This window comes from Apodemus sylvaticus, chromosome 16 (genome assembly GCF_947179515.1).
Source record: "Apodemus sylvaticus chromosome 16, mApoSyl1.1, whole genome shotgun sequence".
Classification (NCBI taxonomy): domain Eukaryota; kingdom Metazoa; phylum Chordata; class Mammalia; order Rodentia; family Muridae; genus Apodemus; species Apodemus sylvaticus.
The window spans coordinates 12,306,370-12,324,233 of record NC_067487.1 but is presented as its reverse complement, the minus strand read 5'-3'; the positions used below and the strand labels follow the sequence as shown (position 1 = coordinate 12,324,233).

The window sequence follows — 17,864 nt, the reverse complement described above, 5'->3', positions numbered from 1 at the left end:
TGACAGAAAATAGCCAAGGATGGCGTTGGCTCCAAAGTGTGTCCAGAGAACCGCTTCTCCTGATAGTCACGCCGACACCCCTAATCAGGTAAAGACCATGGTCTGCCCTTTACCATGGGCTTCCAGCCCATAAGGGAAGCAGGCCTGGGTCTGATCCCCTTGGCCTTTGCCTGCTCTAGCGCTGACCCCAGACCAGAGGGGAATAGCTGTCAGCAGTGTGCTGCCCACAGGTTGGCTTACCCATACGCTCTGCAATATGAAACTATTGTCTGTCCTGCCTTCAGCGGCCACATAGGGACTTTCTGAAACATGGCTGAGGCACAAGGGTTTTCCCAATAAAATTTGGGCCTTTTTTCTTCCTCCTTTTGTTTTCCCTTTCATAAGATGAGGATGTTATTTCTCTCTCCACTGCCCCATTTCTTAAGTCCAGGTCAGTTTGGGGGCCCTGTGATAATACTCAGCTAGTAAACATACTTGATGCACAAGGCTGGCAGATGGACTTTGATCCATAGATCACAGAAACTTCTCCAGAATGATGTCTTCTGACATCTACATGTGTGCTATCGTACACATAGACACATACAGAGACACAAATACACACACACACACACACACACACACACAAATTCAGCTTTCTTTCAGGGAAGCACTTTCTACAGATAATTTGCCCTTTCAAAAGACAACGGCTTTAGTCTCTGTGGCTCACACAGCTCTGTCACAACACTCTTGTCATGCTATAGCAGCTGGGGGTGGTCATCAACACGTCGGAATGCTGGGTTTGGGAGAGCATTATAATAAAACAAGCCTCAGGTTGGCCCTGGCTTGTAGGATGCAGCTTCCTGAGCCTTTCTCTTGAAATCTGGTGTGTGTTTTGTATCCCCTTCATAACACACTGGTGACAGTGACAAGTGATGCCCTGTCTAGAACCTTATCCTATCCTCTCCACAGCCCTGTGAAGCTGGTGCTTTTATCATTACTGTTTTACCAATGAAGAAACAGAGGTACAGAGGTTTAGTCACTGTGTCCAAAGCCACATAGCCATTGGACAGAGCTAGGACTCCTACTAAAGACACGAGGAAATATTGTAGGTCCCATACTCAGAGCTTCCCTTGTGTAGTCTCTGGCATTACTGAAACTGTATATCTCTTTTTTGTAATGTTTTTATTGGATTTTTTCTTTATTTACATTTCAAATGTTATTCCCTTTCCTGGTTCCTCCCCTCCAGAAGCCCCCTATTCCAACCCCCCTCCCCCTGCTTCTATGAGGGTGTTCCTCCACCCACCCCACTCCCACCTCCCTGCCTTCAATTCCCCTACTCTGGGGCATTTATCAAACTTTATAAGACCAAGGACCTCTCCTCCCATTGATGCCTGACAGTGGTAAATGGTGTGCAACAACTTCCTCAACCAGAGCCAAACTAAGTCCACTGTCTGTGATTGTAATGACCCAGGCACCTTAAACTCCAGGCAGGAGTAGCCTCTTAATGGCTTGTGATCTTGTAGTTGCAAATGTGTCCAGTTCTCACAACTGCCTTCAACGACCCAGGACTGGCGTTTATTGACGTATCAGGTATTGATGGTTGTTGTCTCTCAAGTGAAAAATGATCATAGGACCTTCCAAGCTTGTCCAAATTCTTCCTACTGCAGCTGTGAGCGGAGCGAAATGAATCTGAGAAGCAGCGTGTCCGTGGAGACTTGTCTGCTTTCCAGGCTAGAGCCGTCTGCCGATCTGCTTACACTCATTCTCCCATTCTCCTCTTTCTTTTTGGGGATGCTGCAGACCGTTGAAAACTGTGTGTGCATCTTGAGGAACCTCTCATACCGGCTAGCAGCAGAAACGTCTCAGGGACAGCACATGGGCACAGACGAGCTGGACGGGCTGCTCTGCGGGGAAGCCAACGGCAAGGAGGCAGAGAGTTCTGGGTGCTGGGGCAAGAAGAAGAAGAAAAAGAAATCCCAGGATCAGGTGATGCTACCTACTCACAGCTGCATGCAATTGTGCCCTTCCTCAATACAGTATTGATGCTGCATCGATAGATAGATAGATAGATAGATAGATAGATAGATAGATAGATAGATAGATAGATAGACAGACAGTTCTGCATTTACGGTGTATGGTAAAATCATTAGCATGTGAGCAAGATTTTCCTGCAGGGATTTCACAGCTGAGATGGTGGAAGTTAAGAAATTTCCCTTATGTCTTCCAGTTCAGCCAGGATAGGAACTTCCAAAGTAAAGAAAAAGCCATCTGGTATACCCTGATGGGCCAGTTCCTAGAGTGTGGGTAGAAGCAGGTACTGATTGTGTTGAGTGGTAAATGACTCTTTGGGGCTGGGGTAGGAGGCTGCCATGCATGTAGAAGAATGCCTAGGACAAGAAAAAAGGGGTAAAAAGGAAAGTTGACAGCGGAGACCTCCCTCTCCAGAGGAGCCAGATACTGACCAGAAGTAAAGCAATGACATCACAGCATTTGGTTCAGTGATAGCCCCGGAGCCCTGCGTGGTTCTGTACGTTGGCATTTGTACATTGCATACACATTTTCACCCACCCTTACATTTGGCTTTTGTCGCCATGGTAGTATACTCCATTAATCCCTGCACTCCAGAGGCAGAGGCAAGTGGATCTCTGAATTTGAGGCAAGCCTGGTCTATGCAACAAGTTCCTGACTAGCCAATGCTGCATATGCTATCTCAAAAAAAAAATGGCATTTGTATTTTGAACCATGGAGGAACCTATACCATACTGCAAGTCAGATTTAGTTATAAGACAAATTCTCAGATATTACTTAATATAGATAAATCGGGAAAAGGTACACTATGAAAGTATGTGATATTCTTGATTTTATTTAATTAAGTGTTTGCTATACAAACCTGCCTTAACTGACAGTCACACCTATGTCACAAGTGTGTTCGTTGCCCCCTGGTATAAAAGGCCTTGGCAGCTAACTCTCCTCAGTACCTGTTGCTAAACCTGAAGCCAGTAGTTCCTGGTGTCTCTTTCTTGATAAAACTTCCTAACATGTCAGCCCAGTACAGTACAGTTTTGTGCTGACAATCTAGCATCTCAGATCCATGGAACAAGCTGGAGAACTAGAAGAGAAAATTAGTATATTTCCTCTTTTGTACAAAGAAGCCATTTTTGGGTTTGTTTTTCAACTTGGCAAGTGGCCAAAGACCCAGTGACAGTGCCCTGATGGGTCATAGCTGAAGGGTCACACCACACTGTCCTGCTACTGGATGCAAGCCAAGCTGACCTGGGTGTCACTCAGCATGAGCCTGACACCAAGCCAGCACAGATAACTGCTGAGATAAAGCAAGAAAAAGCAACAGGAAACTCTAGAGCTCAAACCCCCTGTCCCAAGAGCCACCAGGAAAATCGTCTCCGAAGGGCTGAAAAGTGAACTGTGTGTTCAGGTGAGTTACAAGCAGTTGCTCAGGCTACATGCGTGACTCTTCTGTCCCAGAAATTTAAAAACCATAGATTTTCTCCTGTGATCATCTTGGTTGCATGATCTATTGCTTCATTAACAACATAAGAGATAATGTTTTTGTGCTTTACAGGTCTCCTTTAGTTGTAGAAAAGTTTCATCTGTGAGATTGTCCATGGAATTCCTTCACCACTTCACTGGGAGAACGCTTTATCTCAACCAAATTCAACCTCAGTTCCACCCTTCCAAACCAGCCCCATGTAAAAAAAATGCCCTCTGGTCCCTAATCTACTCTCCATCCTTATATTTACTTAGATTCCTCTTCTGCTTCTTATGTGTGGAGCTGAATATATTAGTGAGCCCCACAGAGGGTGGATAGAAGGTCTGTATGCATCTTATTTCCATATGTGTCTTGGAGTCCAACACCTGACACTGTTTGCATTGTGTGGCCTCAGGTGACTCCAGGTCTGGCTGATGTCTTGTTTTAAGTAGACACTCACAGCCAGGATTTGTCCAGACTTATTTTTTTCTTTCCTGAAGAGATTTTGTGTCCAAGTAGCTGTGAGATAGTATACTCCATAGTCGTCTGTCCTGGGCTCATCTCCTCTGAATAACCTCTGTCATATAAATTGTCAATTCTGTCATCTAAAATGCCAATAAATAAACAGTCAACATCTGGAATTATTAAGAACCCCAATCTAATGCACATTCTACATTATCATCAGTTAAGAGCTTAGAATACGTGGACTGGGAAGATGACTCAGTCAATGAAGTACTTACTCAGATCTCTCTCTAGAGTCCGTGTGAAAGAAGCTGAGCATGGTGCTGTGTGGTTCCAGTCCCAGCACTAAGGGGGAGGAGATGTGATCCCTAGCCTGCATAGGGGTTATAAAAACCTGTTAGAAAACCCTGTTAGAAAAACACTGCCTGAAAGATTAAAAGATGGACTCTGCCTTAGGAACCACACCCGAAGTTATCCTCTTGTCTGCATACACACACCTGACACAGATGTGCAAATGTGTACACATGCACACACACAAATACATACATATATACATATGTATCTAACTTATAATTTACATGCATGAAGAGTACATGCATGTTGAAGCATCCTTGTAAATGTTGTCTTAGATCGTATTTGACGAAATGAGTACTTTGACCTAGACATTGGCATTCTTGAATCCTATATGTACCCCACCACATGTGTGATATTGGCCTGAAAATTAGACTCTGATACTAAATAGTGTACAATGTCTCAAGTCAAAACTGTGAACTTTATTACTCATTTAAATATTACATTAGAGATTTGAATTCATGTGATTATATTTCCTATCAGACAAAGCAGCTGTTGATTATGAAAAGAAATCTAAGTGGTCTCCACCTCTGGATTTTCCAACCACAGATGCAAACAACTATAGAAGAAATACTAAAATAAAGTCTCTGTCCCAAACTGGCAATTATTCCTGAAATAATATAGTATTACAGTTATGTACACATAATTTTCACAATATTTATATACAATAAGCAACCTAGAGATAATTGAAAGTAAATAGAGCATTGGATCTAGATTATATGTAAACACTACACCATGTTTGTGAGGGATTTTGATCATGAAATGAGTCCTAGACCTGATTCCCAAAGCACTAAGGGATGAATGTATATGTTCCCCTCATGGGTAAATCATATGTAGGTAAAATAGAAGTCCACTGCAAGAGAAAGGACACATGCACACACAGCATCCTCGTCTGTGGCCATTTGCAATTACAGTTCCTGGAAGAGCACCTACCATTTTAGATACTTTTCATTTTGCATCTACCCAAATCTTTGACCCTTAAGAGTGCAATAACACTCTATCAGCTGTGTGCAGTCATGAAGATTCTAGCAGATCTTCCCCACAGGTACAGACAACCACCATACAATTGTCAGGGGCAGATATTATATATCTTCCACAGCGCTTTTCTTTAGGATGTCCTGGTCCAAAAGACCTTGGCATCCATAGTCCATAGGTTGAAGCAGAGAAAGAAGACAAGCATTTCCTTCCCACTGGGGCCCCACCCGGAAGCCGCACATGCCCCGATGATATCCAGGTGGTCTGTGCTTCACTGCGGCACCTTAGCTTTTAGGAGTGCTGTGAGGTGTAACACTCTTATAGAACAGCCAGGATCCTGTGTGAATCACCTTTGGCATGGCCTCAATGAGTAAAGAGGGATTCAGTAGAGTTTTGAGTAGGTCTGGTGGGAGAGCTCTCTGAGGGAAGTGTCACAATTTAATTTGTGGAGCAATACTTACACCTGGTAGCCATAATGAACCTTTAGTCTTCCCATTGTTCATAGACTCTGCAAGGAGTGAAGCCCGTTCTTGCCTGCACTCTGGTGTCCCCTCCACTGCCTGCCTTGCCCCATCTGTGACTGGGGAGGAGGAGGTAGAAAAAGCCCACTGTCCTGCGGCCAGCCACTCATCACCTGATATAGCATGGCCTGTTTCCTAAATAGCCCTTTAGACTGGAAATCAGAAAAGCTACTGAATGTTCCCTTCTGGACTCAGGCCATGGTGTGCTAACCCAAGCCCTTACTTGTAGAAAACTTGGGTTGCTTCCAAATATTTACTGATATGCCTGTGTAGTTAGATCTCATCTGTCTCTTTAATCAGTTCTTAAAGATTTATTCTCTACCATGAAACACCTAGATGCAAACCAATATTTTTGTTTTTGCATGTGTGTGACATATGTAAATGTCCTGTTCAAATATACATATACATGTTCACATATAAGTTTATTGCACATACATGTGGAGGCCACATGTTCCTGAATTGTATGCCTTATTTTTGTGGACAGTGTCTCTCACTGTTCCTGAAGTCCACCCACCCATAAGGCCAGACCAGCTAGTCAGCCAGCTCCAGACATCCTTCATCCTTGCCTCCCCAGTATGGAAATTGCAAGTGGATGTCACCATTTTTCATTGGGTACTGGATTTCCAAACTTAAGTTCTCATGTTTGAACACACTAACTGAGCCCCCAGTGTTTGGCTTAATTAGTTCATGCTTGATAATTTGAATAGACAAATTTGGTTTTACACATATAATCTCTGTATTAGTCAGTGTTCTCTAGAATCACTGAACTTATGGAATGTCTCCATATATTAAAGGAATTTATTGTAATGGCTTACAGTCTATAGTCCAACTAGCCCAACAATGAGCAGCTATAGATGGAAAGTCCAAAAATCTAGTAATTGCTCAGTCCCACAAGGCCAGTTGTTCCAGTGGTCTTCTGTAGATGTAGGTTCCAACAGATGTGTTGGCAAGTAAGTGCAAGCAGTGAAGAAGAGTGAACCTTTCTTTTTCCAGTGTCCTTACATAAGCCTCCACAGAAGGTGTAGCCCAGATTAAAGGTGTGTCTCTACTATGCCTGGACCTGGGACTTGTTTTGTCCCAGGCTGACTTTGAACTCAGAGATCCCCATGCCTCAGTTTCCTGGGATTAAAGGCATGCGCTACCTTGGCCGAGCCTAAGCTTTTCTTGGCCACTGTGCCTCAAGATCTCCATGCCAAGATCCAGGTCAGAAACTTGTGTCTTCCAGCCTCAAGATCTGGATCACAGGTGTGCCCTACAATTCTGGCTTGTAGTTCATTCCAGGTACAAGTTGACAACAAGGAATAGCCAGTTCAAGCACCAGTGACTCTATCCTTCATCGAACTATTGATGTCCTTAAATGTTCATGTCTTAGTGTCACAATTGCTTTCTCCTTCCCAGACAGTTTTCCTTTTATTAGTAACCACATTTTATGTTGCTGCTCGATACCACTTCCTTTCCAACCATCTGTCACTCCCACTGCTGGCTGCAACCTTGTCTACCTCAGTTCTCACCCCACCATATGCTAGGGTCTTGTTGACTCAAGACACCACACTCTGTCCTGGAAGGGGCACACTGGGCATTCCAGAGAAACTCGGCTGCACAGTTGTTCCATCGCTTCTATCCATGTGGAGGTTCTTCTCCCTCTCTAGTACTCCTAATAGCACCTGAAAGGACTCTACATTCAGCGAGTCTACAGACTGAGAAACATGTCTGATTCAATGTGCTTAGTTAATACCTTACTGCTCACTACACCACACCATCAAAATTGTTACTGAGCCTACTAGGCCAGGGTTTTCAGGCACCGAAAACCTTTTGTGCTGGATGCTTCTCTGTGTTGGGATGTCCTATGCATCAGTGTTTGTTGTTAGCATCCCTGGGCTCTACCAGTCAATGCCGGTAGCTCCTCCTCCTCCACCACCAGTTATAAAGACCGAAATTCCTTCCACACCTTGTCCATTGCCCCTTTGAAAGGGATACCCCTCCAGCTGGACAAGACCATCTGAATCAGCAAATACCTGAAACAACAGGATTTCAAAAGATGTCAACATGTCAGTGACAAAACCTCTGCAGATGGAAGACCTCAGCTTTCTGTAGGCTAGGATGGGAAGTTAGGAGCAGGAGAAGAATTTAAGAAGAGTGGTGCAGTTCCTGTGTTCTGGACATAGTATTGTAGAAAGGATTGCAAATGAGGCCAGTAAGGCTGAGTCATCCCAGGAACATGTGTTTCATCCCAAGGGATGTGTTCTCCCCCAGTGAGGGGGTGGGAGTGCAGACCATATAAGGAGGTGAAGCAACAGGGCTAGCCTGGGATGCCTTTGTACTAACACTTTGTAGAGAAAGCCTCCTATCTTGTCTCCTCCTTGACAGAAGCATGCAGCTCCCACCCACTCCCAGTTATCTGTAAAGAGAGGTGGGGGAAGGACAAGGCAGTGTCTGGACACAGCTGACTAGTCATTAGCTCTGTGGAGCTTCAGCGGTGTGCTGTGGCCTCTGCACAGTGCTTGGGGAAATTCACACAGCGGAGCTGCCCCTGCCTTTCAAATCCCCAAGAGATAGCACGAAATATACTTTCACTTCTGGTTTCTTACAAGTAGGATTTTTTTAAATCCCCATCTCCAACATTTTCCCTCTCTCCACCTCACTCCCATCCCCCAAAGGCTGGGAGTGGTCAGAAAACACTCTGAAGATAAAATCATCTTGTGCTCTTCAGACCATGCCTCAGAACAATGGCAGTGAATGCATCTGGGATTTGATTGTTACTTCCGGGAACATTTCATCCAGGCTGCAGCCCAATTAAATCAAACTCAGCTTGAGCAAACGTTCTGGCTGCATACTAACTTACTTTGTCTCCCTACATTATCCAACCTGTGACTTATCTGGGAAGGAAAAAATGGGATCTTGGAATCAGGCTGTTGCCCGTTGCTGCAAACCCACTCCCTTGCAGTATTTCCTGCCTCATCTGTTCTTTAGTTCACCTGGATTCCTTTGGTAGAGTTTTCCTGAGCATATTACAATAGCTGCCGTTGTCCCTAATTGGCAGAGAAATCTGGAAACTAGAGATATATTCTGCTGGTGCAGCTGGCTTTTGCTCTCTGTGTTCCTAAGACACAACTCACCAAGAAAACAGATCTTCAGACCATAAACTTAACTGACTGAGACTAGAGCGAGGCCATGGCACGTTGGGGAGAAGAGGCCAGCCTTGTGACATTCCTCCTTAGGTGGGAGTCCTTCCAGCAGCATGCTACGTGGTTTTTATTTGTTCGCAAGTCCACAGCTTAGGGCGTGAGAGACGAGACACGGGGCACAGAAAGCAGGTGAACGAGTGCTGAAGATATCCATAGCTCTCTGTAGACAGCAGAAGCTTCGCGATGTAATAAGAAGAATCACCCCAACCATCTTCTTAGAGCCCTGTTGACAAGGTCCATTTGCAAATTAGATTGACCTACCTGGTTTTACTGATTTCTGATTTTTATCCCTAAGGAGAAATGACTTCTATTTTCAATCCTCAACCGAGGACTGTAGTAGAAACATTTTTTCTTTTTTTTTAATTTTATTGGTTATTTTGTTTATTTACATTTCAAATGTTATCCCCCTTCCTCTCCGACCTCCTGCTATGCCATCCATGTCCCCCTGCCTCCGTGAGGGTGCTCACTCACCCACCATCCTGCCTCCCCAACCCGGCATTCCCCTACACTGGGGCATTGAGCCTTCACAGGACCAAGGGCCTCTCCTCCCATTGATACTTGACAAGGCCATCCTCTGCTGCATATGCTGCTGGAGCCATGGGTCCCTCCATGGGAGCTCTGGGGGTACTGGTTGGTTGATATTGTTGTTCTTCCTATGGGGCTGCAAACCCCTTCAGCTCCTTTAGTCCTTCCCCTAACTCCTCCATTAGGGACCCCCTCCCCCGCAGACTCTGAACCCAACAGTGCAACCAGAGAGAATGCTAATAGTTTTAACTGCCCCTCAGTAATTGTACATACTTTGGGCTACAATATTATACTCTAGTCCATCTGGACAGCTAATAGTCACATAAACACAATGCGCACACTCCTCTCCTAAAGCATGCGTCATTTCTTTATGTTGGAAACATTCAAAGTCCTCTCCGCCAGCTATTTTTAAAGCAATTTTAAATACATTTCTCCTTTTATTGAAAATAGACGTTTTTCACACAGTGTGCTCAGACTCACTGCATAGCTGCGGCTTGGCTGGGATTTCTTACCCATCCACTTTCCCTTCCCGCCCTGGGATTCCAGCGCACGAGCCTGCCTCCCTGCCATGCTGTTTTCTTCTATCCCAATTTGTCTGTTTATGATTTATCTCATTTGGTTTTATTATTATTCCTTACATGACTGTTCGTTTTCTATAAAGAATAGTAAGGGTATGGATTCTGATGGGAGGGAAGATGGGAATAATGTCTACTAGCTATTTTGAAGTATATGATTATTTCTCATGAATTTCTATTATAGCACTGTGCTCTAGAAGACTGGCATGTATTCTTGCTATCCATTGAGTAAGACTATTTTCTTCACAATCACACATATCTTCCAATAGCCACTGTGTGTCATCACCTACCCTCTGGCTACCAAACGTGATCACCACAAAAGTACTGCAACCAAAATATATAAAGCAAGCCCCCCTCCTCCTCCTCTTCCTCCTCCTTCTTCCAAAAAAAGTGCATGATCATCTAATAGTCTAATGGCAACATATATATGTCTGATTCCAGACAATTTTTAAAAGTACATGTAATGAGTTTCTTTCTGCTCATATTTATCATGTATTTGTATATTTGAAGGTAGTTGGGCACGTGTTAATAGCATGTCCCTGGGTGAGGCACTATCCATGGCGGCAAAATATAAGCCTCCATGTGCACTCAAGGCTTGTTGTGTGTCCTCAAGAGACCTTCATGGCAGGGAACTGCAACCAGCTCATTTTCTAACATTAAATTTTGTTGGTGCCTACTATGCTAACCTTACACAAACAGACAAGCAACCCTCAAAATCTCTGCTTCTAGCCCACTTAACACTAAACCTGGATCTTATGAACTATAAATACATGAGCAGAATCCTCAATTCCAGTGAATCAGAGGATTTCTAGCTATAAATATATTCTCCGGACCAGGGAGGTGACTCCATGGATGAAGGCGGTTGCCATGCAAGGCAGAAAGCCCGAGTTTGGTCACCAGAATCCATGGTGTAGGGAAACTGACTCCTGGATGTGGTCTTTGACCTCCGTGTGCACCATGGCATGTACCTGCATTTATACATGTACAACACACACACATACACACACACTAATAACAAATATAATTTTCAAATAAATAAATGCATTCTCTTCTCTGTTTCCTGCTTAACTGCAAGAATTAGTTTGAACACTTAAAGGATGGACTTAGGAAACAAAGGTGCTAGAACTTTAATTCACTTTACTAAGGAAAAATAATAGATTAAAGCAGTGTCTTGCTTTGAAGCCCTTAACCTGAAACTTCACCATGTAACCCAGGCTGGACCAAACTCAGGAGAATCCTCTGGCTTCTCTCCCAGAGTTCTGGGATTACAGATGTGCACTGTGCCTGTCTCTTGTTTAATTTTTTATGGTGATAAAATGTAAGTTCATTATATTAAAACTAAGCCAGCATGTCAACTATTCTACTCAAAAAAGTAGCATATTAAAGTAGATTTATTGTACAATCTAGAATACGTGTCTAGTCGTCAAGTCTGAGGAGTAAAACCAGGAAGAGAAAGGGATGATTTCATGAAAACTTTCCCAGCCTAGCACAAGACAAACCCTAGCAAAAGTTTTATCTAACTGCACACTCCCCTTCTCTTGTCTTTTGTTATCTACTGTTGCTGAATAGTTTTCAGCATACCATGTGCATGTTCACTAACTTGCCAGTGGCACAGGTAATATATATATAATCAAGAGGTGCTCTTTAGACACTGTCTACTTGTGTCTCAGTTCTTCCCTCTATAATGTCTTTCTCTTGGCTTCATAACATCTTCATATTGCAAACTCTTAAAAATACTTTTGTAACCTGTCTTGAAGATAGAGTGGAGAACGTATAGCTTGCACGAGTTTTGTAAACTGAGTCCTGTGTTCTAAGAATGACTTAGCTGTGTGGCAAACATTTGGAGACTGTTGAAAAGATTTAGCCCTGGGCTACATGTGGCAGTTACAATCCCAGCACACAAGACAGGGAAGCAGTAGGTGACTGTAAATTTGAAGCCATCTTGGAATGCACAGGGAGTTGGAGTCAGGAAATCTAGTGTCAAAACAAAACAAACAAACAAATAAACAAACAGGAAACCAATTAAGTGCCACTTCCTTCATCCAGTTCCCCACTTTTGTAGAAATGTGAAGCATCATGTATTTAAACGGATAGATGATATATTTCCGTTATTGTAAAGAGTCAAATATCCTACAGTTACTTATAAATCCTTACCCAGAAACAGATTAGCATTGATAGTTTTGTTCCATTTCTGAGAAGGGGGAAGTTTGATTTAGGATTCTGTTGAATCTATATATTGTTTGTGAAAGAATTTTCATTTTCACAATATAGTTCTACAGATCCATGACCATGGGAGGTCGGTCTCTGCTCTAGTACTGCCTCTATCTCTTTCTTCACACAGATATTTTCAGTTTAGAGTTTTCCCCTCCTTCATTAAGTCTATTGCCCAATATTTTTGGGAAGCTGTTGTGAGTGGGAGTGTTTTTCCATTCATTATCTCTTTCTTGGCATATTTGTTATTGGAAGATAAAGTGGCTACTGACTTTTGTAAATTGATTTTGTACCCTGCCACTTAAATATTTTCTAAAACAAAATTCTAAACTTTATATGGAACACAAAAGACTCCATATAGTCAAAGTAGTTCTGAGCAAAAAGAACACTTCAGAAGGGATCACCTGACTAGATCCCATGACACACTTCAGAGCTGAAGTGATAAAAATCACAGTGTACTGATGCCAAAAAAATGCACCTATAGATTAATAGAAAAAAGAAAAGACCCAAACATAAATGCATAAGCTTACAGGTATCTGATTTGACAAGGATGCCCCCCCCCACAAAAAAAATCAATGCTCACTGATGAAAAGATAGCATCTTCTCCAAAATGGCGCTTAGAAGATGAGGTGTCCACATACATAAAAATAAAATTTATACCTATATCTATCACTCTACATAAAAGTCAACTGCAAATATAACAAAGACTTTTATGACAAATCTGAAAGCACTAGAAGGAAACATAGGCAGTTCTATACATGAAATAGGCACAAGAAATGACATTCTGAATAGAATTCAGATTAAATGAACAAATTTAAATTAACAAGCAGGACATCGTGAAACTAAAAATTGTCTGTGCAGCAAAGAAAGCGCACTGCCACATGAAGTGAAAGCCAGAAAGTGGGAAAGAATTCTCTACATTTGATAGGAGATTAATATCCTGAATATACAAATAAAAGCAGAACCAAGAGAACAGATGTCTGAATTTTAAAAATTGGAACACATATCTGAACAGAGAATTCACAAAAGAAAAAAATAAAAATGGGTAAGAATACCTTTTATAAGTGTTCTGCATTCTTAGCACTTTGGGAACATACAAATTACAACTACTTTCAGATTACATCTTACCCCAGGCAGGATGACTAAGTTCAAGAAAACAACTATTAGAAGGAGAAAATAGAGGGAGAAATAGTGTATGTACATTACTAATCTATGGAACCTATTTAGTCCTACTACATATCACCATATGATCTATTTTTAGCTCTATGAGAATTCTCCATCCTGATTTCCATGATGGCTGACCCAGTTTGCAATCACAACTGTGAATGATTGTCCCCCTTCTTCTACATATCAGCATTTGCCATTTATAAATAGAGATATGAACACACACCCATCACTGAAGATGCCACACAGTTTGGACCCAGGGCTTGAAGAAGTCAATGGAGCTGGCCCAAAAGGTTCATGTCTGTGGACTGGCTCTCATGATATCTAAAGGGTCTATGAAGCTGCCTACAGAGAAACGCAGTGAGCAGTCCTCCCTGTTGTACAGTATCTGAACCACAATCATTTGTAGCATAGCAAGATGTATGCAAGGGTACAATAATGGCACTTATATCTTGTAAGTAACCAACAACTGTTTGATAAGAGTTACAACATGTTCAATGGGGAAAACCTCACACCTGGTCTTAAAAACCCAGCCAACTACCTATTGTTGGTGAGGTCATGGACCCTGGAGGAGAGCCTCCTACTGTCTCTTGCCTAATCAGTTTAATTTCTAACTTCACTCTAAATACTTATTTGTACCCAAAGATCAGTATAGATATCACCTATTATCAAAGAAGGAAGGTCTTTTTTTCAGAAGATGGAGACTATTACAGAAATGTACAACTTGTTAAAGTCCAGAGAACAAACAACTAAGTGATACCAATTTCAATTGATAGATCTACAGCTCACATCTACAACAATTCAGGGGTTTAGGGCTATTGTGGAAAATGAGGCAGAAAAGTTATAAGAACCAGGAGACTAGACCATCTGCTGGGAGCTAGTGTCAACTGTACATTACAAGGGTTCTGTCTGTACCTATGGAATCTCAAAAAATACAGTCACCTGGACAAGACCTGCACCAGCTGGCATGCCAGTATGGATGGAAGGAGCCCCACAAAGCCTTGCCCCATATGAAGAGCTCCAGGCAATTAATGGTTACTGAGAGAGGGAGAATCTGTCTTCCCCAAGGGCAGATTAGTTATTCAATCCCAAGAACTCAGCCCTAAACATACAGGACTCAACAGGATATTTTCATTTGTATGCATTTGGCAATAATAATTAAAGAAGAAAATGGTCATGAATTTGAGAGGGAGTTGGGGGCATAGGAGGAGTTGTAGGAAGAAGAGACATAGAAATGATGTAAATGTGGTGATTATGCATGAAAATCATATTAAATTAACTGTTTCTACTAGAGTAGCTTCACCCGCATCCATTAAATCCACAGCACCATTGGCTGACACCTTGTTATGTTGATCAGATCGCTGAACAAGGTCACATATGTTGGTGTAGTCTTGAGAGAATGCTTCTGACTGTTTTTTAAGGGAAAATTGATGCTCTCCCTTTGATTGGCTCAATAAAAGTTCAGAGAATGAGCCCAGATAAAGGTCAGTTACATTGACTGGCTTTGAAATGGTTCTGTTTCTTCAATTTTAACATGTGTGGATTTCATCAACTTTCTGAAATAGCGAAGAGATTCCCCTTTAAACCCCAGCCTCTGGTCACCATCAAAGATTCGACACATGCACATCAGCTGTCCCTCTGTCTCCTCAGATCCCCTCTGAAGTAGTTAAGACATGATTGTAATAAAGGGTATTTAAGGCTTACATAGATGGGACACACATCAGAGGAAAAGGAAACTCTAGGGCCTAATCAGTTTTCCTGCTTTCTAGAACAGAAGTTAGGAAAAGGAGAACCAGTTGAATCCCAGACAAAGAGAAGGCCACTGTCATCCCCTGTACATGTCAGCTGCCACACACCATAGCAAGCACACCTTCATGTCTTCCGTCTACGTGAGGTCATCCCGTTAGATCTCACAGAGGAAAAGCTAGTCCAGGTGCCGCTGAAATTTTATGTTCTGAATCCTGACAGTCTGAGAGCTTCATGTGTAACTGAAATATTCTAAGAGATGACAAACTAGAAAATGAAGCAAACAAAAGGCAAATGAAATCTTTTGTTTATTTCGTGTTGTGCTATCAGATAGGCTGGGTATGGCGGACTGAACTCATGAGAAGCCTGCGTTATGCATGCTTTTCATTAGAGCAGGAGAGGTACAGGATGACTGCTCTTTCCCGGATGCTGTCCTTCTCTGTTCCGTACAACAAGCCAGTTTCAAATAAAGACCCAGGAGCCGTGTGGCAGGGCAGGGCTGGCTTACTTTCTTCCTATTTAAAAGATGTAGACATCTTCTATGAGGAGCTGTTCACAGACTCAGGGGCATCTTGAAGTAGTCACAATGAGATTTCGATGAAAAGAAAAAGCCTCGTACACTCAAGTGCCCTTATGCTAAAGTTGAAACTGAGTGTCACACTAACTAGGAAGGGCATTTCATTGTTTAGCCAACATCTGCCTGTGAGATAATCATTCATTGCCGAGCCACAACCTTGACTTAAACCAATCTACAGCAGGAAAGAAAGAGAGAGACAGAGACAGAGACAGGCAGAGAGAGAGGCAGACAGACAGAGAGAGACAGACAGACAGAGAGATACAGAGAGACAGAGAGAGAAGATATGAGTGCTTTGTCTTTATCTTGGCAAAAATATGAAATTCCTTAAACCATTTCTTGACAGTTAAGTGACTTTAAAGTCTCTCTCAAACATTTCCCTTTTTATGTAGGTAGGATATAAAGCAAGCCTTATCTCCCTCTGATGAAAAGTTTAACAGTAGACATACTCACTGGAAATAGACTGTTATTTTCCTGTTGGCTCACCTGTAGACATATCTGCAGATATATGTATGTGAGGAGAGGGTGCACAGGCATGTGTGCACAAGAGAGAGTTGCAGATCAGAGAACCAGTATGGCTTCAGACATTTTCCTGTGTTTTCATAAGGTTTGAAATATTGGGATAAAGCATATCACTTTGAATTGGCTCTGGAATTGCTAATTGGCATCTTGTCATTGTGATTATAATACACATAAATCTAATTGGCTAACTATTTAAGATTAACAGACTTGCTTTACCGGGTAATTAGGATGCATGGGAGCTGGGTGGAAGGGAGATGAACTCGAGGGACCCCCCCCCAGAGATATGGCCAAGCAGGCAGGACAGCTGGGGAACGGGGGTCTCGCTGAGGGGGACCCCTGCCAAGACATGATATTGTGCCTTGGTAGGGCAGGTTGATTCTTTAGAATATTTCCTGCAACATATGTATATACATAAAATGCCTTAAGAACACTTAAGAACACTGAATGTATATCAACTGTGTCTATTTTAATGTAATTATTAATGTACACATGAAGCCAAATAGCTTAGCTTAACTTCTACTTCAATTCAAAAGGAATTGCTTTGTCTGTAAATTATGTCGAATTAAATGTAGTATTTTTTAAAGTAGATACCATGTTTTAATCTGAACCCCTCCCCCCACCCCCCCACCCCCCGCTTTTGGTTTCTGCTTTATGTGATCAAAAGTTAGCATGATTATCTCAATATTGTTATTTTTAAGAGTAATAATGATACAAGATTTGATATGTAAAAAACAGAATTGCAGAACTGAACCAGTTTATTAATGTTTTGAGGGATTTTATAATACATTGCTGTGGGATAAAACACTAATACCCACACTGATCTTCACTTTCCTTTGTTCATTTAACTTTTACTGTTAGCATTTGTTTAAGTAGCTACAGTACTTATGACTATCATCTTTAATGGTGAATTCATATTTCTTTGTGAATATAAGCCTTAATTTTTAAGTTATAGGCAGTTAACCTAGTTAAAAATTCTCTTATTGTTTATTACATCCAATAGAAAACAAATCTGTTAGGGTGGCTGTAAGATCTAAATGTTCTACCTGGTGTTGTGGCACAAGCCCCTAATCCCTGCACCTGAGAGGCAGAGGCAGGTAGATCTTTGTGAGTTGAAGGCCAGCCTGGTTGGTCTACATAGCAAGCTCCAGGACGCCAGGACTACATTTGCCTGTGGTTCATGTGAACACATATGCCAAATGTAACAATCTTCACTCCTTTGTATATTTTTACTTGCTTGTTTGAAGCCTTGATGGTTGATGGAGGCCACATCAAGCGTAACTTACCAGTGTTCTGTAAAAGTTATTACAAGTATGCAAAGTAAGTGAAGGCGTTGGATGGGGCAGCCTGTAACTTCTATGCAAGCTGCTATATGCCGATGGTAGACTCCGTGACCTTGATCTTAGAGTTCCTCCGGTTCATATCTTTCCTTCCTTGCTGCAGCAGTTGTGTTGGACTATTTCCAAAAGCAGACCTCATTCTGCTGCTAGGCGCAATCCCTTCTGAACGTGATCCAGTCCCCTCCACCCTTGATCAGAAGTTCTGTCTCTAGAATAGCACCCTTATTTTTAGTGGTGACTAAACCACTGA

At 42.2% G+C, this 17,864-nt stretch overlaps 1 protein-coding gene across 1 annotated transcript in view; it reads left to right on the top strand.

The window, feature by feature from the left end:
* Nucleotides 1-17,864, top strand: part of Ctnnd2 (catenin delta 2) — an 847,786-nt gene that overhangs the window by 706,542 nt on the left and 123,380 nt on the right. The window contains exon 14 of the mRNA XM_052159968.1: nucleotides 1,780-1,965. Within this exon, the coding sequence (XP_052015928.1) occupies nucleotides 1,780-1,965 (186 nt within the window). The remainder of the gene's footprint in view (nucleotides 1-1,779; nucleotides 1,966-17,864) is intronic.